This window comes from Empidonax traillii, unplaced genomic scaffold, assembly GCF_003031625.1.
Source record: "Empidonax traillii isolate 1590-97213 ecotype Southwest subspecies unplaced genomic scaffold, ASM303162v1 scaffold1:size7828297, whole genome shotgun sequence".
Taxonomy (NCBI): domain Eukaryota; kingdom Metazoa; phylum Chordata; class Aves; order Passeriformes; family Tyrannidae; genus Empidonax; species Empidonax traillii.
The window spans coordinates 755,316-779,230 of NW_020955194.1; the positions used below are offsets into that span (position 1 = coordinate 755,316).

A 23,915-nucleotide genomic window follows, 5' to 3' on the forward strand; every position below is an offset into this window, starting at 1 on the left:
TTTCCTTATTTGCTGTACTGACTCACTACTGTTGATCTATGTTTTCTAGCCTACTTAGACAGCTGTGGTTGCCAGTGGTTCAACTAAAACTAAAACTTCTAAAGCAAATCATGCCTGAGTGGAGACTGCTTTTAGTGGTGCCATGGCAGGATGGGCAGGAGCCTCAGGTTGGTTTTTTTGGAGTCTGGGCCAAAGCCCTGGATAAATATTCTCTCTGCTGGTTTTGTATAACTTCTGCATCATGGGGGTCAGGCTCCCAAATTCCTCATCCCAGAAAGAGATGTGATACAGTGCAGCAAGTGGATGACTACCAGTGACTTACTTTCTTCCTGAATATTCTCCTGTATCAGGATTATTTGATATGAGTATATAATTTCAGTTTTAAAAGCTGGATAGCCACTGCACTTCTGTCTTTCAGCTACGAAAGTATTGTGTATTCTGCAAGGAAAAATTATTTCTTAGAGGTAACTGATGAAATTACTTCTAAGCATTGAGCACAGCTCCTAAGATGGTCAACATATTTTTGTGTGGCATGTCCCTGAATTGCGCAGGAAAATAACCTGCAGCCCCTGTGGCAATGTGGTACTTCTAGGGGGGGATGCTCCTATATCCAGACTGGTATCTGGGCTTTTATTTGTCTGCCAAACAGGTTTAGGCAGGGGCATTGGAAGCTCTCCTTCATATCTCTGCCTCAGCTTTTAAAGAGTAGCTGCTTAGCATTCTTGTATTTTCTGATCTCATCGGGAGAGATGGGGGAATAGACACTTCTGTTAGTGGTTTTCATGGTTTTGAAAGAGAAGTAGCCTGAGCTGGGTCATCGGAGAAATTTGGAGGGTAGAAAGTGTACTGAGAGAAGAGCCATTTTCATTTCCCCTGACTGCTGCTGATTGCATCTGTCCCCGTACTCATGAAGCAGCTCATGGAACAGGTAGATCTCAATTTGAATGAAAAATAGGTTTGAATCTTGCATGTATGTTTTCGATGAGCAGAGTTTGTGGAATTCTGAAAAACAGTGAGGAAACTCCATAGGGGCAACAAAATGCTTTTTGAGTACTGCTTCTGACTTGCAGGATCATTAGACTTTCTTCATGGGCAGGGTTTGCCAAGTCTATGCAGACATCAGGGAGGGTTACAGAGCTGCTTCTGAAAAGTACAGTATTTTAAAATATGATGGTAAAAGGTAGAATTTAGTGTCATGAGAGTTTCACTCATTCCTCAACTAGCAAAAGCATTACAAGGTAGGTAAAATGGAAGAAATCAGGGTGGGGGCAGGACATTCAGTGCAAAAGATGTCTGTAATTAGTTTCATAAGTGGAGGTAAATGTAGCAGAGTGGAAGCAGCTGGAAAATGGCAAAAGCATTCTCAGAAAAACTAAATGGCAAAAGCCTAGAGGTGTAAGTACTGGCTGCCACAGTTTTTTTGTTGTTGCCAAACACATTATTTCTCACTGGATTGGAATATTAAAATCAGGGGAGCAGTTTTTAATTTCATGCTTATGTTCATGTAAACGTGATGAACTTCAGAGGAATTGTACACACATGACAGCAATAAATTAATTAAAACCTGGAGTTCAAAGTGGATATACTGTCTTAGAGAATGATTAATGGCTTAAATTCTAATTTTGAGTTCATAAATATCTGTGTTTAATGGAATGCTGTAATGTACATGTTGTGCATCGGGGGATGTTTTTAACCTGTTCTCTTAATGAGATGGGGCTGATGCAATCATGCCTCTCTGTCATTCTCCCTTCTAATGGCTTTTGAACTCGGTGGCACATGCCAGTGACCTCTGGCAGAGAGGTGGAAGTCTCAGGGAAGTTTCATCATTAGGGCTTTGATGAACATAGAAAGCTGGGTAAAGGAAAAAGGCTGCATTCCAGCTTCTGCTGAGAGGCACGCACAGAGTGTCTTTTGGGCACCAGAGAATCCACGTGAACATGGAGCCTCAAGGCACAACTCTGTGGAGCAGCAGAGGCCAGTGATGAACTGACTGCAGCCCCCAAGCTGAGCCTGGGAAAAAGGGAGGTGTGGAGGGAAGGATGTTTTTAAGATTTATTTTTTTATGTCTCGTTACGCTACTCTGATTTGATTGGTAATAAATTAAGCTCATTTCCCCGAGTCAGGTCTGTTCTGCCCATGACTGTAATCGGTGAGTGATCTCTCCCTGCCCTTAATTCCACCCATGAGCCTTTTGTTACATTTTCTCTCCTCTGTGCGGCTGAAGAGGGGAGTGACAGAGATGCCTTGGTGGATCCAACCCCGGTCAATCCACCGCACCAAGAAAACCACAGGATATCTGCCTCCTTCCCCTTAACTTGAGAGGTATACAAATAAAAGAGGGAGCCCTGAAGGATTCAGAGCACTTAAGAACTTTATCATCCAGGCATATAAAAGATCAAGGCCAGGTTGGATGGGGCTCTGAGCAACCTGGTCTTGTGCAAGGTGCCCCTGCCCATGACAGGGAGGGGTCTCTGACTTTATGAAAGTCAAACAGTGAGGTCAGGCACTAAAAGGCAATGAAAGTCATCTTTGGTTTGAGCTGGGTTTTTACCCTGGTGCTGACTGGCAGTGTGGCTGTGAAAAGCAGGAACTTGGTGAGGATGTGAGACCAGTCCTGAAGTTGCCCACAGTTCTCAGTGTGGCTGTGCAGGAGGAAATGGAGGTTTTGTGGTGAAAGGTCAGTGTTGTGAACTTACAAAGTGTTTCAGGAAAAGAAGGGAGAAAATAAGATTTTACCAGCAGGTCTTTGACTATGCAAATGATATGGGTAGACTTCAAAAAAAAAAAAAAAAAAAAAAAAAAAAAAAGGAAAAATTAATACTGCTGAGACTTGCTGTCTTAGACTAGGGCAGATGTTTACACTTCCCTTAGCTGATCTTAATATATGTGTCAGATGCAGAAGTGGTGCTTCTCCTCATTCCAGCAAATACTCATTCCCCTATCCCTCTCCCAGCCTGACCATGGGACCCTACAGAGCAGCTGCTGACCACCTTTTGCCTGTCACCCTGTCCCTAAATTGCCTAAATGTCCTACATGGACGGGAATGCAGAAAACTAAAGAATTCCTGGATTAACTACTAATTATCTTAAAAGTCAAATAAAATTAAGTGAGGGATTGCCAAAAGGAGACTGGCAGGTTTTGTATCCAGCACCGAAACTGGAAGGATCAGACAAGACTAACCCATATTTTAGTTGGTCATTGTCCACTTTAGGAAGTGCAAGTGAACCAACTGTGCTTTATGGAGCAATAGGGCAAGCACTGTGATAGGAGAGTGCTGGAGAGGAACCATCCATGCTGTGGCTGCTATTCTTTGCCCTGTATCAGACTGGTCACTGGTCAGTGACCTCATCACTCTCTACAATTCCCTGAGAGGAGGTTGTAGCCAGGTGAGGTTCAGGCTCTTCTCCTGGGCAACTGCACACGGGACAAGAGGAAACAACCTCAAGCTGTGCCAGGGGAGTTTCAGGTTGGCCATCAGGAGGAATTTCTTCCCAAAAAAGGTTGTCAGACCCTTGGAACAGGCTGCCCAGGGAGGTGGTGGAGTCATCATCCCTTCAGGTGTTCAAGAAACGACTGGACGTGGCACTGTGTACCATGGTCTGGTTGACAAGGTGATGATCAGTCAGATGTTGGACTCGATGATTTTGGAGGTCTTTTTCAACCTTAAGGATTCTGTGGTGACCAGCACGTGGGGCAGGATGCCGGTGCAGGACTGATAAATCCTGTTTTCCATGTGTAACAGGGCTGGAGAGGGAACCGACTGCAACGTTAAAAAGGGATGTGCCCTTTTGGGTTGGTGGCACCACCATGCCCTTGATGTGAGCACAAATGCCAGAGTGCTCCAGACTTTGCTCAAAATGAAGAGGCTGTGGAAGTAGAGCCAAACTATTTTATTTGAGGATAATACTTGACATTTCTATTTTTCCTCGTGCCATTTGTGTGCACTCTGGGCCCTAATCTGAAAGGGGCCAGGTTGGGCGTTGAGAGACACTAAGTGCCGGTCTAGTGACTGTGACAGACAGAATCGCAGAATCATTTAGGTTGGAAAAGCCTCCAAGATTGAGTGCTTTGCGTGATCTGACCCTAGACACGGTCATCAGCAAAGCTGCTTTCACGTGGCTCTACAGAAGGCAAGTAGGGACTCAGAAAATAGGTGGAGGGAATTGTTCTTTTCTTGTTTGTTCGAGCTGGCCTTTGAGATGAACCAGAGGAAGAGAACGATCTTGGAAGTGAAGAACTGGGTGTATAACGTTTGACAGTATTTATTAGAACACGCCAGTGGAAAAGATAAATGAACCCACTGTTGTGTTAAGGAGTTACTGAACACCATGGCTGTGTCCCATGCAGTAATGTGTGAACACGGGTGTTTTTGGGCTGTGTGAGACAACTGTGCCTTGCAGCCTTGAGGGGAGGGAAGGGGAAGGAGTGTTCCACTTGTTTCTTTTTAAACAGAAGTCTCTGCTTCCAAACAGCTGTTCTGAAAGTAATTTATTAGTGGAAGAAGTGTGTCTTTCATTCTTACGCGAAAACACTGGGAGAACTTAGATTGTGTTTATCATAAGCTTCAACATTATTCAAGTTGCTTTGATTTGCTTTCTGTGGTAGGGACAATATTACCTATACTGAAACATGCTTTTTTTCCCCTCTGTAATGGTGCTTCTGAAGTGGATAGATTGCTAATGATGCAAATGGATGCTAATTGTGATAAAACCAGACACTGCTTTGAAAGGCAGTACCTGATTTGTAGAAGCAGTTGTAGAAAACAAGCTTTCACAAGTAAAATTGCTGTACAGTTCTATAAATAGGAGCATACTGTAAGCAGGTGGAGAGTGAAAATGGTCTGATTCCTCACAGCTGGCAGATACTTTATTTTTGGACATCAGGTCCACATCACCTTTAGGTGCTTGACTGCTGAAAAGTGTTTGTTACCATCTACTGGTTGATCTGGTCATTTGCAACACTTACAAAAGCTGAGCATAAGAGCAGAAAATCAGGGTCATGCTTCTGGTTTTTGGGTGAGAATTGGAGGGGCTGTGGCTTGACAGCCTGGTTGGCCTTGTCTTAGGACTTCTAGTATCCAACAGGTCAAAAAGGCCAGTGCCGGGTAATGCAGAGTTTGGAATAAACTCAGTTTGTTGTCTTGGTTAATACATTTTGTTGGGTTAACTTCGTGCTGACAGAATTTGTAGTCAATCAGGCTTGTCTGTCTAAGTTCCTGTGACTTTCTGCTGGTTCAGACGTTGCCAGTCTTTCTGCACCTGTTATTAATAGGGCACGTGCTCAGAGTTTAAGTGCTCTGGCTAATTTAGTGGAATCAAGGTTCTGCGTCAAAGCCCTTTCCAGATCAGGTTTGTACTGCTACATAACCTGAGGCTTTCTTTATTACATCTTTTTCCCCACACCAGCTGGTATATTTGATTATGGACCTGTGGCTTGACAAAGTGAGAAGTTATTAAACCTGCTCCAGCATGGGGTTTGGGTGTGAGAATAGCTAATTTCCATCTCCACGCCTTAGTGCTTGCCAGACTGATGCTCTGTGTGACCAGCCCTGCTCTTTTCAGGCCTGAGGTTCCTGTTGCAGTTCAGGGACAGCACCTCTGAAGGTTCAGCAGTCGCTGTGCAGCTTGTTTACCCATCAGGGCTCAGCTGCTCGCTGTGACTGCAGGGCTCTGTGTTCCTCCCAGCATTAAGTCCAATTATGTGATCTTTGTTTGAAGAGGGGTGTGAGATTTGTCTTCAGCAAACAATAATCTTCTTGGTGGGCTGTAAATTGTAAATAATGATTCCTTCCTATTTTTGGAAGCGATTTGCACCCGTCACCAGTTTATTAAGACCTGAACGAGGCAGGCTTGGAGAGCAGAGTGTTTGTTGGGCTGGGTGCCTCTTGCTGAAGTTACATGGACTGTTACAGGGCTTTTGCTTCGTCCTTCCTCAGGGCTCGTAAATCCACTCTCCGTTTGACTCCTTTGTTTGTTTTCTCTTTCAGGACAGTTATTCTGAGTGACGGCCCTTGCTCACGCTTCTGAGTGGTTATCATGGGCTTCATTGCCTTTCTGAAGACCCAGTTCATAGTTCACCTCCTCATTGGGTTCGTCTTTGTTGTGAGTGGACTGATCATTAACTTCATTCAACTATGCACGCTAGTCCTCTGGCCCATAAACAAGCAGTTTTATCGCCGAGTAAACTGTCGCCTTGCCTATTCCCTTTGGAGCCGTGAGTATGCCTGAGGGGGATGTGAGGGCTGGGTGTGGGGAGGGGAGAGGGTTTTCCTGTCCTCTGCTTTTGTTAATCACAGAAAGATGTGTATGCTTATGTTTATGGATACACACGGAGAGGAGAGAGGGAGAAATGATAGGTTAGATGTTCGACTCTTTCAGAGCAGTTCAGAACACCTATTGCTTTCTGAAACACTGGGGAATCACACAGAAGTCAAGGGACTGATATATAATGTCGCTCTGTCATTCAGAAAAGTGGGAAGTAAAGCTCCTCCCCACCCTCAACCCTGTCTGGACTGATAGAAATTGTTGATTCTGTCTCAATGCCATCTTCACCCAGCAGTCAGAGCCTGTGCTGAGTGATGGGGAAGGGAGAATTCTGAGACTGGCTCGGGTACTGAGAGTACGGGGGATATTCACCACTTAAGAGCCCAAGTCGACTGAATGCTCTGGAGGGGGAGAGGTCTGTCTTAGAGTCTGTAGTGTCGATGTCTCTGTAGCTGAAATGTGTGACAACTCCAGAGTCCTTTTACACCCTACAGTGTCTGTCTCCTCTTGGGAGCAGTGTCACTCTTTTCTTCTGCCCGTGGGTCAGCTTGACAGTCAGTTCAACTGCTCTGCTCTCCTCTTCCAGACCTTTGCAAAACTTCCTCCCTGTGGATGGCTTTTATTTTTTTTCTTTTTTTTTTTTTAATCTCCTCACTCAGCTTAGCAGGGGGTTTGATTTCTGAAATGAGTGTTTGGAAGGCTCCTTAGCCCAAATGTCACCTCCTGTTTCAGTGGTGAATCATCTAATCGGTTTCCACTCTCCATCCCCTCCCAGTGTGCACGGCCACTTACCTTTAGTGCTCAGCTCAGCATCCAACTCCCACTTTGGCTAAATGAGTCACCAAAGTGAGTGCTGAAATTGCAGTTGAGCAGTCCACTGACAGGCACCCACATTTCATAAGTCATCGATGTGAAGTACTACCAACAAACACTCTGCAAAGTATCTAGTTTGGTTTCTTTTTAACCTTGTTCTTGTCCTTCCTGTGCCTATTGAGAATGTTGCCTGAGAAGTACAGGAGAAAGGAAATTAAGTAGAGTGGCAGGCAAACTGTCAGGAGAAAAAGGTATTGTAATGGAATAGCTTAGGAAAAAGCTTAAAATTTGGTTGGAGTGGAGTGGGGGTACATGGGATTTTTTATATTTAATTTGCTTGTAGGAATTTCCTAATGTGCTTTTAATAATCTAGAATCTAGTTTCTTGGTGAAAACTATTATTGCACTAACAGTCTCGTGTTTCTCAGGATATGAGCTGTTTGTTCCTGTAAGGCTTGTAGGTTAGAGGGTAGCACTGCAGTGGGTTAGAGGGCTGTAAATGTACCTGGCATTAAAAAAACACCACATTTTAAATGCTGCTATCTCAGATCTTCTAAACACTGGAATAACCCACACTATTGTTCAGAGAGGTTTGGAGAAACTGAATAGATAATTGGGTTGTACCTAGAGTAGCCCCCAGTGTATAGGCTGTGATAAATTAACTCATTGAGAAATTAAACTGTGAAAATTAATGTAAATGTTACATTGGATTGCAGAGTGCTGATGGCCTGTAATGGAAGAGCTGACAGAATATGCACTTCAATTGTGATTTATAACAAATTAAGTAAGCCATGTAAATGCAGCAGCTCAAATGTTGCCATTCATAATGAAATATATGTCACTATGGGGAAGCCTTTTGGCCATGAACCTGTAGGTTAGTGTTCTGTTCTGGGTGCTACGTTTTGCTCTCTTAGTCCAAGCTGTTTGTATTTTTTAGGCTGAGGATGTTCATGTCAGAGCTGTCTGTAGGAGAAGCTGCTCTGCCCACCTGGCAGAGGATTGGTGTGCAGGGGTGGATACACAGATGATTGTGTATCTGGCTATGTATTGAAAACCAGGCTCTGTTCTTATTGTATCTCCTCCCAAATACATGAAGCACAGCTCCTGAAGGGGAGGGAGAGTGACTCTATCCAGTGTTGATGGCAGACATACGGGGAAAAAACTCTGTCAGGCTCTGTCCCCAACGTAAATCCTTTGCAATTCGTGACAGGTAGTCTGTAATTCATGCTCTCGCACATCAGCTCCTTTCAGATGATTCACACCTTTGGAGAGTGCAGCGTGTTTAGTTCGGTCCAGTTGCAAAAATAATCTCTCAGCTGTTGGTACTTTCAGCTGAGGGATGTGCTTGTGCCTCCTTGTCTGCTTTGTTTGTGGGTGGCTTATGATGCTGTAAATGTACCTGGCTTTGGTGTGTGGGAACCCCAGCCATAGGAGTTGGTTGTAGCAAGGTGTTGCTTGCCCTGTATAGGAAATGTCTTTGGCAGTGTGAGTATTCCCATCCCATCATTCATAAGGATGTGCTTGCTGTAGCATCAGTGGGATCAGTGCCATGCAAAGTAGCTGTAACCCACACAGAAAAAAAAAAAGAAAAAAAAAAAAAAGGAAGTGAGCCCACTCCTGGTTATAATTACATCATTTATCAGTACACTTGTAAAAGACAATCTGTTTCCTCATTTTCCTTCTTTGGCTCATCAGCCCTCCTCTCTCAGTGTGAACTCTGGCAAATCCTCCACTATTTCAGAGCGAATGGTAAATTAAATGCTCTGCAGAGAGATATCCACACCTGCCTCTGCAGATTTTTTACCTGATTTTTGAAGAAGAAACACACAGTTTATTGTATTTCTTGATAAGAAAGTGCAGCAGCTGTAGCAGGTACTGGAGATGTTCCTCCTTAGCACACAGGCAGCAATGGAAAGGGAAAGTTGTTTGGAGTACCACACTGTTTGGTACCACTGCTGCATTCTCCTGGCCACCTGCTTGGAAGGTGCTCTCAACTGAGGACACTCTTGCTGTCCTCTTTCCTCTTTTACTGAGCCAGGATAACCAGAGAAGGGAAGGTAAGTGATCACAAAGGAGACAAAGCTGGGAAGTGACAGTAGAAACCTCTAGCTGCTGTAAATGAACAAGTTTTGTCTTTGCTGTACTTCCAGTTGACCAGGATTAAGCTCTCTTGATCAGCAAGTTGCAAAACTTTGTCGTGCCTCCAAATGAGCAAGCGTTGAAAGTGATATAGGGGGATAACCTGGTGGATGAGTAAGTGGTCATGAGTGAAAAATACAGTGCTTAGAGAAGCCCTGTGTCTTCAGCACATCGGGACTGGTTTTCCCCATCACTCACCTAAATACCGTGTTTGCCTTCTCTCTGGTGTGGTGCAAAATTGGACCCACTCTTATTTAGCAGAATGGGTAGGTGACCCTCTCTGATGCTGATCAGAAGCCCTGGTGCAGGAAGACACTGCCTTGTTTTGCAAAACCAGGGCCTCCCAGCCTGAAATGGAAACAACCTCCTGGCAGAACCTGATGTGGGGGACTGAGGGGAGGGACTTCCAGATTTGACCCTGCAAGTTTACTGTAGCTATGTGGGAAGAGCTGGACTTTTTAACAGCCATGTTTGTGCAAGAAAATGTTGATTGCATCCTCATTGAAATGGGAACGTACCAATGACTAAAGTTTGCAGGGAAGCAAATCTTCCTGCTGGGAGAATGAACTATTCTCATACTTTTTATAGCTGTCCCATGGTACAAGAAATGTCTTCCATCTGCCTCGATGTTCTGAAATGAGAGAAATAAGCTAACCATAGCAACTACAGTCAATGCATGCTGAATTTAAGTGGAAGGGTTTTTTAAGATGAAAAAAGGGGAAGCGGAAAATTAGGGTGGGAAGTGTTCAGGGTGTAGTAAGAGATGCTACGATGTCAAAAAGCTGGAGAAAACAGAGGGGGAAAAGGCTCATTCTTTTGCAGTAAAAGAAAGACACAATTTACCATTCCTGTCTTTGCCCAGGTATTTTGATAAATTAGCTCAGTTGTCTGCTGTTTGGGACTGTGTTGATGATCATAATGCAGAACACTTAGAGCCCTTGTTCTAATATTAAAATCTCTTGCAGAAGATCTATGGCACTGCATCCCTTTAAAAGACCTTTATTGGTCTGTTTACCTCCGTAAAGCTTGTTTCATGTTGAGTAAAAGCATTAGGGGCTGCATCTATGCATAATTTTTATTCCACCTGGGAGAAACTGTGCTCATTTGGTGGAGCAATCAACAGCTCCACTGTCTGTTTTCAGGCACAAAGTTTCTGGGCTTTTTTTTCCCCAGTGATCATGAAATTTCACATTCATAATGCAATGCCCAAACTTGCTAAAATTATCCATAATGCATATGTCTGGTGCCTCTAAATACTGCTTAAGGACGGTGATGTCAGTTGGTCTGTACCCTTCCAAGCTTTCATTTCATCTCTGCTGGGTTGGTTGGAGAAGGTAACAGTGTTGGGAGTCAGAAGGGACGGGGCACTGAATGGGGCTTGAAGGTTTCTGCAAGGGGCACCCCTAACACCTTCTCTCCATCTTCACCACGTTTGTTAGAGTTGGTAATGCTGCTGGAATGGTGGTCAGGCACAGAGTGCACCTTGTTCTCAGACGAGGCCACGGTGAACACCTTCGGGAAAGAACACGTCATCATCATCTTGAATCACAACTTTGAGATCGACTTCCTGTGCGGCTGGACCATGACGGAGCGCTTCGGAGTGCTGGGGGTACGTGGGGCCCTGAGCTTCCCCTTCATCTGCAGGATGGCAGGCCTACTTAAAACACAGACACATAGGTTCTTGCATGTTTAACTTTCCAGATACAATCCATTTTCAGATTGTCATTTTTGTTTGTTTGTTTTTGTTTTGTTGTTTGGGTTTTTTTTTTTTCCTTTCTCCAAGAGTTCCAAAGTCCTTGCTAAGAGAGAGCTACTATATGTGCCCCTCATCGGTTGGACGTGGTACTTCCTTGAGATTGTTTTCTGCAAAAGGAAATGGGAAGAAGACAGAGATACGGTTATTGAAGGGTTAAAACGTTTGTCTGATTACCCTGAATATATGTGGGTAAGTGTTGAGCTCCTTCTCTCTAGTACTGAATGCCAGAAGTGAAATGGTGACAGAGGTGGTACTGTGGCCTTACGTGTCAGGAGAAGGTTTACTCACTTCCAAGTGTTGTCAGGGAAAAGCCACGCTCTGTTTGAGGAGGTCTTTTGGGATATGCTGGTAAAAAGTTTCTCTATTTTCCTGTTACTTAGAGAAGTCATTTGGGAGACAGCTCAGAAGCTTAACAATAATTTATAAATCAGGCTTGTGTAACACTTGTTGATTTTGTCTGAACTTACTGTTACCTATTAAAAAAAAGGCTATATTTGATAACTACATCTATATGACCTTAAGCTACATTTTCTGAGGCAGGATGGAAAGATACATAAGCAAAGAAGCCTTTTTTTTGGAGGAATGAATTTGGATGCACAGATCATGGATTTTGATAGAAAGTTCCTGTTACTGTGTTCATTGATCTGTGAAATTACAGGTTTCCCAAAAACTGTCTATGAGAGCATATGGCAAACTTATATATGCTTTTGCACTTACATTTTTCCTTTTAATTTTGGCATTATTTGAAGTCAAGGGTAAAACATCTCTATTTCACTATGTACAACGTTAGATTTTATTGCAGCAACAGAGTGGCATAATCAACCTATTAACTTTCTTAGAGCTTTGAAGGCAAACATTTTCATAAATTTACAGGTTTGCTTTTATAGCAGCACATGTAATGTGCAATTATTTGGCTTATAAAATATTTTAAGAGGTTTTTTGTGCATTTAAAGTGATTTTTTTCAATATTATCCAGTACAACTTGTTAAAATGAACAGTGAAACATTAAGCCTTAACTAGAACATTGTGAATGCATTGTGATTTTCTACCATTATAAGATAGAAAAAGTAATAATCTGGAGAATGTATTTTAAGCTACTTAATTGCTTGACTATATGGATATGAACTGTATTTAATATATCCTCCTGATTAGTGTTGGGGAAAAAAAGAGGGGGGGAAAAAAAAACAGGAAAAAATGAATCTACCAATTAGAAAATCTCAAGACTTAACTTTAGCTGTGCATTTTAATGATTCTACGACTGAGAACCATGGTCTAGTCTCCAGGGAAAACAACCAGAAAACATAAGTGCAAAACGTAGTTAGCATTGATTATTTAAATCAAGACATCCTGCCTGGTAATTTAAATCGTGATTAAAATTGACTTGAGGGGATCGATTTCCTAAATTTTGTGCATTCCAAGTGCCACAATTAGGGCTGTCTTTTTGTCGCCCTAAATTTGGTACGAGTGTTGGTAAAATTATAGGTAATTGCAAATGAGTTGTGAGGGGGGTGCTTATGCCCAGCAGTTGATAAACAGGTGAGGCAGCTGAAGTGTGCGCACGTGCATGGATATTTCTTTATCTTACACCGATTTTCAGTATCTCCCTTGGTTCCTCTTGATCTCAAGTGTCCCTTGTTTCTTGCCTCTTTGTCTCGTGCTAGTTTCTCCTGTACTGTGAAGGAACTCGTTTTACAGAGACCAAGCACCGTATCAGCATGGAAGTAGCTGAATCCAAGGGGTTGCCTAAACTGAAATACCACCTGTTGCCCAGAACCAAAGGTTTCACCACTGCTGTCCAGTGTCTCAGGGGAACAGGTACTGGCAAAGCTGCTCCTTACCCTTTGCATCACTTGTAACACATTGTTCAGTACCCTCTGTGTAGCACAGGGCAGTATATTCTGCTTTTTGTGATGCCCACGACAATTAGGGAGCTGGCAGTAATAAGCACCCCGCGTGTCAGCTGCTAATTTGTAAATTGCCATAGAACTGTCGGATACCAGCCTTAAAAAAATTAATAAACCTGTCATGTATGTCGTTGTCACTTAGTTCAGCCAAGTGAGCTGGGGCTCTGATAACACACATGCCTCAGAGCTGGGAATGTGGGGTGGCTGATACGGATAAATAGGGTGTATAAACACAAAGCAGTAAGGGACTGTGCTACCTGACATCATTAATTCAAGGCTTGCACAAGGCTTTGTTGCTTTCTCATGCAAGGATGCCAGCAAGATGGTTGCTAGAATTGCTGCTGTAACAGCCGTGTTTTCTTTTTTTTGCAACAGTTTCAGCAGTCTATGATGTAACACTAAATTTCAGAGGAAACAAGAACCCGTCTTTATTAGGAATTCTTTACGGGAAGAAATACGAAGCAGATATGTGTGTAAGGTGAGCATGCACAGATGGAGGTGAGGCCTAAGATGCGTACTTCGGCATGTTGAAGTGCATTCTGATTTTGCAGGGAAATTTCCTTTCCTGTTCCCCTTTTCCTTGTCCTTCAAGTTTCTCTGCAGATCACAAAGATCTCCCCGTTTCCCCCTGTGCCTCAGTTCACTTTCATGTGAGGTCCCATGATATCACCCAGCAAGTCGGAGAGCACTGGACAGACTTAAGCCAGGGTGTGACCACGCTGTTGTTCCCAGGTTTCCCTGTTTTCTGCAGTTGAAGATTTGTCTGCCTTTTTAACTTCTCTGCTGGAAACAGGAAACCAACTGTCCCACGCCCTCCCCAGTCCCTGTGAGAATGTGCGTGGCATAAATAGCCAGTCCAGTTTCAGTGGTCCCTTTACAGCCTAAAGCTCCTTCCTGGGCCAGTTTCTCTCCCTCCCTCACATGGTGTGATTAGCAGACTAGAAGTTAAGCAGTGCTGAAATTCGGGCATCCTGTGAATGAGGTGGGATATTCCTCACATTCCTCACTGCTCTTTTGCCTAGAAGAGTCACTGCTTACACCTAACTCCATGCAGCATGTACACAGGTGCATACACACATGCTTTTTCCTTCTTACTTTCTCCTTGTTGCCTTCTCCTTTAGAGGCTTCCTTGTGATCATAAGAACTACCAACCCTGTCCTGCTGAACTTCTTCTTTTCCTTTTTTTTTTTTATATTTGGACCTGACAAACGACCTGGTTGTTCTTTCCACTGTCCTTTTGCCAGTTGGCTTCTGCTTCTCTGGGGGCTTCACCCACACTTTGGAAAACATTGCTGTATTCTGGTGATGAGGTCGATGCTTGCTTTTTAAAAAAGGGAGAAAAAGCAAAAGTTTTGTTGCTTCCCCCCACACCTTTGCCCTCTGGCCTTAGGTCTGTGAGGTGCAGGTGAATGGCACTGGCTCTATACACAGTCCATCTAATCAAATCAGGTGTGTCTTGCCAGAGCCATCAAAGGGTGAGAATCTGTGTAGGAAATCACACGAAATACCCAGTGCATTGAGGTCGAGCAGCAACAGTTTTGAGGAAGAAATTCTATCCCAAGGGAGGCAGAGTGCTTCAGGCTTAATGGGGAAAGGAAGGGCACAGTGCTCCAGTTCTGGCCTCAGAACAATGTCCAAAACATTTTTAGTCTTTCATGGGGACAGGAGACTGTGGAGCTGCCTGTGGAGAGGTGGAGTTGCTCATTTGCAAGGGCCTTCATTTTGACTATTTTCTCTCGCCAAACGTATTCCTGATGAGGAAAGCGAACAGACAACTTGCCAGCCAGCAAAACAGGTGGTCAGGCAGTTGCCACCTGTAATTCCATACTGATGGCAGATGCATGTAGGATATCTAGCTGGATCTGGGGTACCCATGCATGGATGCACTTCTTTACAATTATACATTGAAAAACACGTGCCTTCAGTTAAATATCCTATGGCTTGCTCATGGAGGAGGTGCAGGCTGGTTTTAATTCTTGGAGATGTAGTGGGAGGAAAGAAGAGAAATAGTTCTAACACTATTTTTCAATAGTGTTGGAAGAGGTTTGGGTTCATAAAATCCCGCTGAGGATGATGTTGCCAGGTAAAATTACCAGTTGTACCCTATGAAAGAAACTAATGGCTGTGTGTAAATAATTTCAGTTTAACATATGTTTGTGAGCTGAATCAGTATTCTCAAGATGCTTTTCTACACTTAAAGCTTTCTCTCTGTTTTAGAGAGGAAGCTATGAGAATAAAGAGACTTATTTTTATGTGTTTTTTTTTTTTTTCCTGAAAATGGAACATGTCCTTATTGTGCCAGAAGACTTAATGTAGCTCAGAGAAAGGAAACACGTAAGCTCTTGTTCTTGGTATATGTGTACACATTTACCTGTGCAGAGGTAAGCAGCTTAGCTCCCCGCAGCAGATAACAGTCTCTATCCCAACTGGCTGCAGAGGAAGTAATCAGGAAGTTGCCAAATGTTATTGCTGTGAGTCCCCTCTAGTGGTGACAGCAACACCGTGACAGCTTCACCACAGAGCTTTCAGCGAATGACCAGCTCCTCATGTTGGAGCTCATGGAGGTAAATCTGTCAGATCTGGCGTTCAGTTCATTTGTGGGATGCAAAAATGATTAGAAGTTAATTAGAATGCATTCAGAACTATAGAATGGCCTGGCCTGGAAGGGACCTAAAAGATCATCTCGTTCCAACCCCTCTGCCATGGGCAGGGACACTTTCCACTAGATCAGGTTGCTCAGAGCCCCGTCCAGCCTGGCCTTGGAAAACTCTAGTGATGGAACATCCAGAGCTTCTCTGGGCAACCTCTTCCAGGGCCTCACCACCCTCTCAGTAAATATTTTTTCTAATACCTAATCTAAACCTGCTCTCTGCCTCTCTGGGCGTAATTTTCGCAGGCACCCAGACCTGCAGGTCTCAGTCTGTAGCACTGGAGAGGCAGAAGGGACAAGTGCAGTCCCTGCAGAAGATGACACTTTCCTCAGAGTTGGTCTGAAGCTAATTTTGAACCACGTCTACCAAAATGGAACAAACAGTTATCCTCGAGTTTGCCACTTGCTTGGATTTTCCCACCTCTGGGTGCCTCAGCCTGAGCTCACTGGGAATCAGCCAATGGTGGATGTGGTGAAGGAAGAAGAGTGTTTGAGTGGGAAATGCTCATTTTACTCATGTGAGCTGAAACTGATAGGAGCTCAAACAGTTTATTTTGTCTTAAGAATCTGAATTTTCTAATGCAGAATTGGTTGTTATTTAAGTGCCCGTTCTTCTCTGCATTTGAGACCTGTGCCATCAGCGACAGTATTGCCTGTGATTTATGCCCTTCACTGAATGGAAGATCATCCCTAATAGAGGGCTAAAGTCAAATACCTGGATTTTCCCTTAATTCCTTTTTGTTTTTCTTCTTTCCTTTTTTAATCTCTCTACTAAACCAGGAGATTTCCTCTGGAAGATATCCCTCAAGATGAAAAGGAAGCTGCAAACTGGCTTCATAAGCTTTACCAGGAAAAGGTAAACAACTTTGCCTTCTTTTCTTGTCTTTTGGGACTTTTCCCAGGGAGAGTGTATTAAGGCAGTGAGTAATGCACACTCTTCTGCTGGATGGAGAGCAGAGATAGGATATTATGTATAATTAAGCAGCCATCCCTCCAACTGCTGGAAGGAGCAGGGCAGAAGAGCCCCTTGGCAGTGGAGGGCTGGCCAGTGAGTAGGTCTCAAATTGCCAGGAAGCACAGTGGAATTCAGAGATACGCCTGAGCTGTGGCAGACTAATAGCAATCCACTGTCTTTTTGCATTCTTCAACTCTTGGATCTCTGTCCCAGATTTCTAAAAGCTCCATTTTCCCTGTGGGTGTTTTTAGGCACTCGAGAAGAGTAATAACTGTCTCTCAGGGACAGCCGGTCCTGGCTTTCAGCTGCAATTGTTCTTTGCTTTCATTTTTCTTCCACTGTCACTTTCCTTCTGCCTCCTGGTAATACTTCTGCAGTGGTGTGTGACATGGTGTGACAGTCCCTGGGATCTGCTGCCAGGGACTGGTAGAGCACATCGTGTCTTCACATGGCTCAAAGCTTTCCCTTGTGTTATTTTTTTTAATTTTTTTTTTTATTTGTATTTATTTTTTAACCTTGGATGGTTATTTTCTTGGCTACAGATTTAACAGTTCTGTGGGGAGTAGGAGAGAACTGTCATTAATGCCGTCCAGCCCTAATTGGTGGATTTTTGAACTTCAAATGTGTACCTTGATTTCCATGTTGCTTTTCTTTGTGGAAAGAAAAGCAACAAAAGAGCAGAGAAACTTCAGGCATCTTGGGCTCTCTCCAACTAGGATGACCTTGTGCTGCAGCATTTCCAAGCTTGTGCTTAGTCTGTGGGTAGGCAGCAAATCGTTCTAAGTTTCAGTTTTATTTATTTAAACCTAATTTTTTTGAGTACCTAAGCTCTAATTCAGTTAACAAGAGAGTAGTTACCTTACAAAGAGCAGTAGCTATCATCATCTTTCCCCCCCACCTCCCATTAGCACCATAGAATTGTTAAGGTTGGAAAACACCTCTAAGATCATCAAGTCCAACCATCAGCCCATCATGTTTACCACTGAACCATGCCCTCAAGTGCCATATCCATGTTTTTTGAACACTTCCAGGGACGGCGACTCCACCAGTTCCCTGGGCAGCCTGTTCCGCTGCTTTACAGCATTTTTCATGGAAAATTTTTATTTACCTAATGCCAAATCCAAACCTCCCCTGGTGCGACTTGGCAGCATTTGCTCTCCTCCCTCCTGATATTGGCTGCACCTCCGTTCAGCTTCGGTGTGAGGTGTTGCCAGGGAGGTATTGCTTGTATATGTGGGTATTGTATATATTGATCTCACAGTGGTGGCAGTACTTTGTACCTGGAATCCTCTCCCTGCACAGGGGGAGAGTCCTCACAAGGTTGTTACTGGCAAGGAACCCCCTGCACTTCTCAGTCCTTTGCAAAGTAAACTTGAAGAAAAACGGTTCAGGTGGGAAAAATAAGAATTAGCCAGACTCGAGCCAACCCCGGTAATGGCTTGGAAACCTTGGAGAACTTTCTTACAGACTGAGGGAAGGCTTGTGGGCGTTTCAGTGACGTGTTTCAGGACTGCATCTCTCCGCAGGCTCTGCTCAGGATGCAGCGGCTCGGTTGGAGTCCCTGGGTTGTGGCTGGCGTGGTGCTGTCCATGCTCATTAGCTCACTCCTTGCCTTGCTCCCCTGGCTCTAAATACAGCACTCTCCTGCTGGGCTTTGCTAAATCATGCTGAACTTTTTGGAAATAAAAATGGAAAGGTAAAGCACCCAGCTGAGAGTGCAAGTAGTGCCTGAACTGGCCTCTGGCCTGATGCTGCCCTCAATTCCTAAACAATTAAGAGAGGAGGTGAAGGTGTTTGGTAGTAGAGAGGACAAGGTTTCAGTTTCTGGTGGTGGCAAAAATTGCCTTCAAAGGACTAATACATTCACCTTGGCAGTCAACAGAAATGCCCAGAAAAATGACAGCAGGTAGAATTGGATGCTGTGCACTCTTGATGGGTATTTACCACAGACACTGTCCTTTGTGTTGTCAGTCATGGGTAGCTTGGTGCAAACATTACGAACCTGTTTTCTTCTCTTTCCCCCAGGATGCTTTGCAAGAGATGTATAATCAGGAAGGCACATTTCCTGGCAAGCAGTTTAAACCTCCTAGGAGACCATGGACTCTCCTAAATTTTCTTTTTTGGGCCACAGTTCTCCTCTCTCCTCTCTTCACATTTGGCTTTGGAGTTTTTGCAAGTGGATCACCTCTCCTTATCCTTGCATTCCTAGGACTTGTGGGAGCAGGTAATAAAAGCAGAGAAGATGCCAAGCCCAGTTTGACTCATAACAAGATCCATTATACAATAAGTTATGTGTATTATTAATATGAATGGGGCTTGCAGAAAAATACTTGGAAATTCACTCAGTAGTTTTTATATTATACAGCATTTTAATTATTTAAAAAGCTTAATTCAGGCAGATTTGCCTTCATATCTTAGGCAGTAACTGTAGTAATCAGTAGCAGGTGAGTCTTGTAGCCCATTATTGTGGTGCCTGAAGGAAAAATACTTTCACTGGACAACTTGTCTGTGTATTAAAAACCAAACAAATACATAAACACCAACCCTCCCAACTAAAGAAAAACCTAATTAAAAAAAAAGAGGGTGTGGTAGAGTATATCAGTGTTCATGCTACATGTCCTGTCAAACAACAGAAGCAGTAATTATGTATTTTGATCTGGATTGTCCCCCTTTTTTAGTGTCATTGGTCTGCAGTTCCTACTGACTTGGAGATTGGGTGAACTCATGTGTGTTCTGCTTGTGTGGCTTCCTGAATCCTTAAACTGCTTTTAATATGCCTCTCATTTCTCTGTTGTATTTTAAAGCTTCCTTTGGAGTTCGTAGACTGATAGGAGTAACTGAAATAGAAAAAGGCTCCAGCTATGGCAACCAGGAATTCAAGAAAAAGGAGTAACTGATGGCTGCAGTTCAGCACATATAACCAGACTATGGTATCCCATTAACTTCAGTTAAAAAAACAACAACAAACACTTAGAAACTATCTTTTTCTTAATAACTGATGACTAATATTAATGAATAAAACTTGAGCCAAGAATGAAGACGTTGGAGGCATCGACTGAAGAGAACACATCAACCTTTCTGCCTGTTTAAGGATTACTGTAATCAAGCTATGGGAGAAAATCTGGGGTGGGGTGGAAGAAGAAACTGATTTTTCTTGCTTTGTTGGGGGACTTGGGGTGGGGGAGAAAAGGCCACGTGGCCACGTGTGTCTTCAGATGACTGAAAACACTGGTTTCTGTCAAGAGCACTACACTCACTTTTACAACAGGAGCCATTGAATGTTTCCTCTTGCTAAAGCCAACGTAACATTTATTGATTTCCAACTTCTTTTACTAATGAGCCAGGAAAAAACACCCTCCTTAAATTAACTGACAGGCGTTCATGGGGTTAGAGTCATTTTGGCTGTGTTGTCATGGCTACAGATGAAATCCTATTTGTACGTTACACCGATACTTTTTGTTTTCAGGCAACGTCTTAAAACTTCTGTAATGGGGGAGAACAGGCAGTGGAGTTTGGAAGCAGTGCATTGTTCATCAGCAGTTCCCATAGAACAGATCCATGCTAAGAGAGTAGAAAATTCCCATCACATCTCCTGCTAACTGCTCAAGGCTGTTTAATTTCAAAATATTACTTCAATCTTGAGTGCTGTTTGCCCTGTTTCACATCAAACATGGATGATAATTTTGAATATTTTTGGGCTTGTTTTGCTTTTTTTTTTGAATCAATGGTTGACCATGGGATTTGGAGTTGTGCAAAGAAGGAAATTTATTCAGTTGTCCTGAACGATTTCTCCTTTTAATTTCTGTTTGCATCTCTCATTACCAAAGTCCAGTTCAGCCAACTTCTCTCAGTAAACTAGGAGGCAGCAGCAGAAATCAGCACAATAGTTTTCAAAATGTCTTCTCTGACAAAAATGTGAAAAGGAGAGGTCTGGAGCAGCCAGGGTTTGAATGCTGCCATCTCTTGAACTTGTAATGGGAGTTTCAGCATTGATGGGGCCAGGATCTTACCCTGTGTGTGTAAGGATACACACAGGATATTTGACTTGGCCATGCTCTAGATATTCATGTGAAGTTATACTGCAAGATGAGCTGTGCTGTTAAGCGTTAGAAAGAGTATGAGGGTCTCTTCAGGGATTTTAAGTATCTTTAGTTTTGCTTGTTGACGTTTTGGTTTTTTTTTTCACTGAAACTTAGAGATCAGAATCATGTCTGTACCTGTCTCTCTCCTTTTTTTTTTTCCTGTCTTTTTTCCCTTTTTTCTTTTTTTACAAACGCACATTCAGAGATTTTTGTAGATTGCTGCCGTATGCAGAGCTGGAGAACTATTTGCAAACAGATGGTAACTACCTGTATGTTCAAGTCTGAAGGTCACAATCTGCATTTGGCTGCACTGAGAAGTGGGTGAAATAAGTTGCAGATCTACAGCTGAGGGCAGAAGCTGACCCTCAGGGTCTGTATCTTTAACCCAGCTGCCACTAGAATATTTATCTCACTTTTGTAAAGAACAGATCTTATCAAAGCACTGGTTGTTGTTTTCATCTTTGCTCCAGTAACCAAGATAAGAGAGTAATAATTTACCTACTTTTCGTATTTACTCTTAACTGTTGGAATGTAACCTCTTCTCCCACAGGTTTTTCTGTTTCCAAACACTGGAAGAGCAATTTTGTAACTTAGAAAAATATTTTACTTGGGGTCATTGATCACTGTTCTGTCATGCACTTGATTTTTATTTGTGGTCTTTTCAACAAGAGCGTTTGAAGGATGGCCTACGTTGTCTGTCTCCTGTTAGACTCAACCTTGCTCAATCCTTGTACCCAGACCCCCAGCATTAGTATGTCATCTTTGTCCCCTCAATAAATCTTCCCTAAGATAGGGGATGTAAAACTGTTGCTAATGTTAGTGGAATTTGGAACATGCTTTGGGAATTGAGGAGAACAGAGCCCAGCCATGACTGTTTTCCTTGCTGGATGTTTTCGTACTTTGTCTCTAAATATAGTCTGACATCCCAATGCTGATAAAGTTAACTCTGGCTTTTCCCTGTTTTTAACAGGAGGACTAAGAACAGTGGGGGTTTCTTTCTTTCTTTTCTTTATTTTTTTTTCTTAAGTAATTCAGTAATGGGTATAATTCTTGCTTCCTAGAAAGATGTTACAAATGCTGTATACTTGCTTCCTGAAGATGATATTGAGTATATATAAATTTTACTGGCTTAGCAGAAGAGGCTTGCCAAGCAGGCTGACCACTGACTATGTTTTATACTCTACATTTTGAGCAGTATATTAATGGGCATGACAAGAATTTCACAAAATAAATCCCTTCTTAATGCTGAGAAGAGGGGAGCTGCTTAGAGGAGAAGGGAATTAATAACCTTTCTCTTTACAGGATCCTTTTCTCCTCTTAGTGCATGTAACTCCCTATTCAGAACCATGGGATTAGTGCATGTACATCAAGGGGAGAATAATCAACATTTCATATTTCCTTATCATAATTTATTGGTCATGCTTTCTTTTTGGAAATATAATAAATACGTCATCGGATACCTAAATTTTGCTCTTCTAAACAGACATATCAGTAACCTCTTGAAAAACTGAAACATGCAGCAGTGCACAAAACAGTGTGAAACCAACGAAAATCTCTTCATTTTGAATTTTATCTCCTCAAATAGGGGTTTTTATACACGCGCGCGCACACGTACACAAAGTATGTATAAACTAAAATGACTGGAAGTAGCTGAAGTTAATGTCACTAATGAAGATTAGCAGGTGGATTGGATTGGGAAAGCGAGCATAGGTTTTATATCTTATTTTCTTCTGGTTTAATAGAACATAGCTTGTATATTTGACTACCAAGCCCTTTAAGAGCAATAATAAACAAAAATATATCATGTTTTCCGTCTTTTTTGCTTTTCAACCACGGTAGGTTTAATAAACTTAGAGCTGTGGGAGCGTTTTCTCTCTCCACCTTTCAGAATTTTCATTTATTGCTTAATTGTTCAGAGTAAATTCCGTGTTCTCCAGTTTGGACTTGCAAGCTGACTGCCATGGAGTGCAGCATTGACTCAGAAAAGGAATAGTTCTCAGACTTACGTGGACAGATGATACATGTGTGCTTTTGGCATTGGCCATGAAGATCAGGGATGTTGCTCTCCGAGTGGGATTTACAGTTCCAAAGCACCACGTCCGAGAGCCCTGTGGAAGAGCTTAGAGACTGCTGGCATTGTGGCATCTCAGTTAGGAAGGCACAAAAAGCTGATGCTGAAGAAGGACCTGGTATCCAGAGGCCTTGGCTCGGTGGGATTACAGTTCTCCCTCGCTCACTGCGGGCTGAATGTGCTCTCACAATTGACGTTGCAATCACTGAGCGAAATATCTGTCTCTGGCACAAAGAGCATGGGCAGCATTCCTTTGTTCTGCTTTAACTCATCTCGAAGGGCTCTACACTTAATTGCTGACCAATGAATCTGACTGCTGCCTGTGTCCTAATTGCCTGGAATTCATTGGAAAAGTGAGTGTGCCTGCTCACTTCCACGTGATACCACTTGTCTCCGTCACTGACGTCTGTACATTTGCTTGCCTGCATCCTCTGCAGATGGTTCAATTGCGACCTCTTAGCTGGAACTCTGAGCTTTCCAGTTCAACCAGTCCTGTAGAAATCGTCTCACACAGCTGGGGGTTTGTTTTCCTCAGTTTTGGCGCTGGGTTGATGTCCTCTGCAGGCCTGAAGTGACGCAGCTGTGTTGGTGTTACATGACAGTGCAACTTTGCTGCTTCGGAGCAAAACTTCCGTCAGGGAAAAGAAGCCCTTCCCAGGCCTGCTCATACAGGCCATCCCCATCTGGCATCAGGTCCCTCTGGCACTGGTGAAACCAATAGAAAGGAGTTGGGACCAGGTCTTTACCAAGAGTTGGAGTAACTCACAGGCGGGAGTCGCTGCACGTCTGATAGTGGCTAAAGGTACTTTTTCTGTCTGGGGACCACACAAAAGATCTGGTTTTGCTTCGTGTACATTTTGATTAAAGAAATGTGGGGTCAGAGGCTTTTAATAATGCTGAGTTCACACTGCACGGGGTGTTTCAGATTGCAGACAGATAATCTCACGTATTTTGGCATTTTGGAGAAGAGTGTATTAAGAAGTCTAAAGCCAAGCTGGGGCTGACCTCACCCACGTGTTTCATGCAGATGCTGGAGGGCAGTGCAGATCAAAGTGAAAAATCCATTCCTCGACCTCCTTTGAAGATCAGATGCAGTGCTGTGGCTCACAGTGTCTCCTGGGTGCCATGTGCTTCCGTCCCTTGGCGTGAAGGTTGTTTCACAGCAGGTGGTTGCTACACGTTCTGGTTTGTGCCTGCACGAAGAAGCCCCATCCCTGTTATGGGAACGTTGAACTTGTGCTCTGTCCCAGCTACTTGTTTCTGTATTTCTGAATTTTTTGATC

At 43.2% G+C, this 23,915-nt stretch overlaps 1 protein-coding gene across 5 annotated transcripts in view; it reads left to right on the plus strand.

The window, feature by feature from the left end:
• Positions 1-22,367, plus strand: part of AGPAT3 (1-acylglycerol-3-phosphate O-acyltransferase 3) — an 83,871-nt gene extending 61,504 nt beyond the window's left edge. For all 5 annotated transcript variants that reach the window (XM_027878858.1, XM_027879111.1, XM_027878771.1 and 2 more), the window contains 8 exons: positions 5,987-6,213; positions 10,654-10,823; positions 10,998-11,159; positions 12,632-12,785; positions 13,250-13,352; positions 16,305-16,380; positions 18,505-18,703; positions 19,284-22,367. In XM_027878858.1, coding sequence (XP_027734659.1) covers positions 6,036-6,213; positions 10,654-10,823; positions 10,998-11,159; positions 12,632-12,785; positions 13,250-13,352; positions 16,305-16,380; positions 18,505-18,703; positions 19,284-19,372 — 1,131 coding nt within the window. In that variant the 5' untranslated portion in view covers positions 5,987-6,035 and the 3' untranslated portion in view covers positions 19,373-22,367. The remainder of the gene's footprint in view (positions 1-5,986; positions 6,214-10,653; positions 10,824-10,997; positions 11,160-12,631; positions 12,786-13,249; positions 13,353-16,304; positions 16,381-18,504; positions 18,704-19,283) is intronic.
• The last annotated feature ends 1,548 nt before the right edge of the window (positions 22,368-23,915 follow it).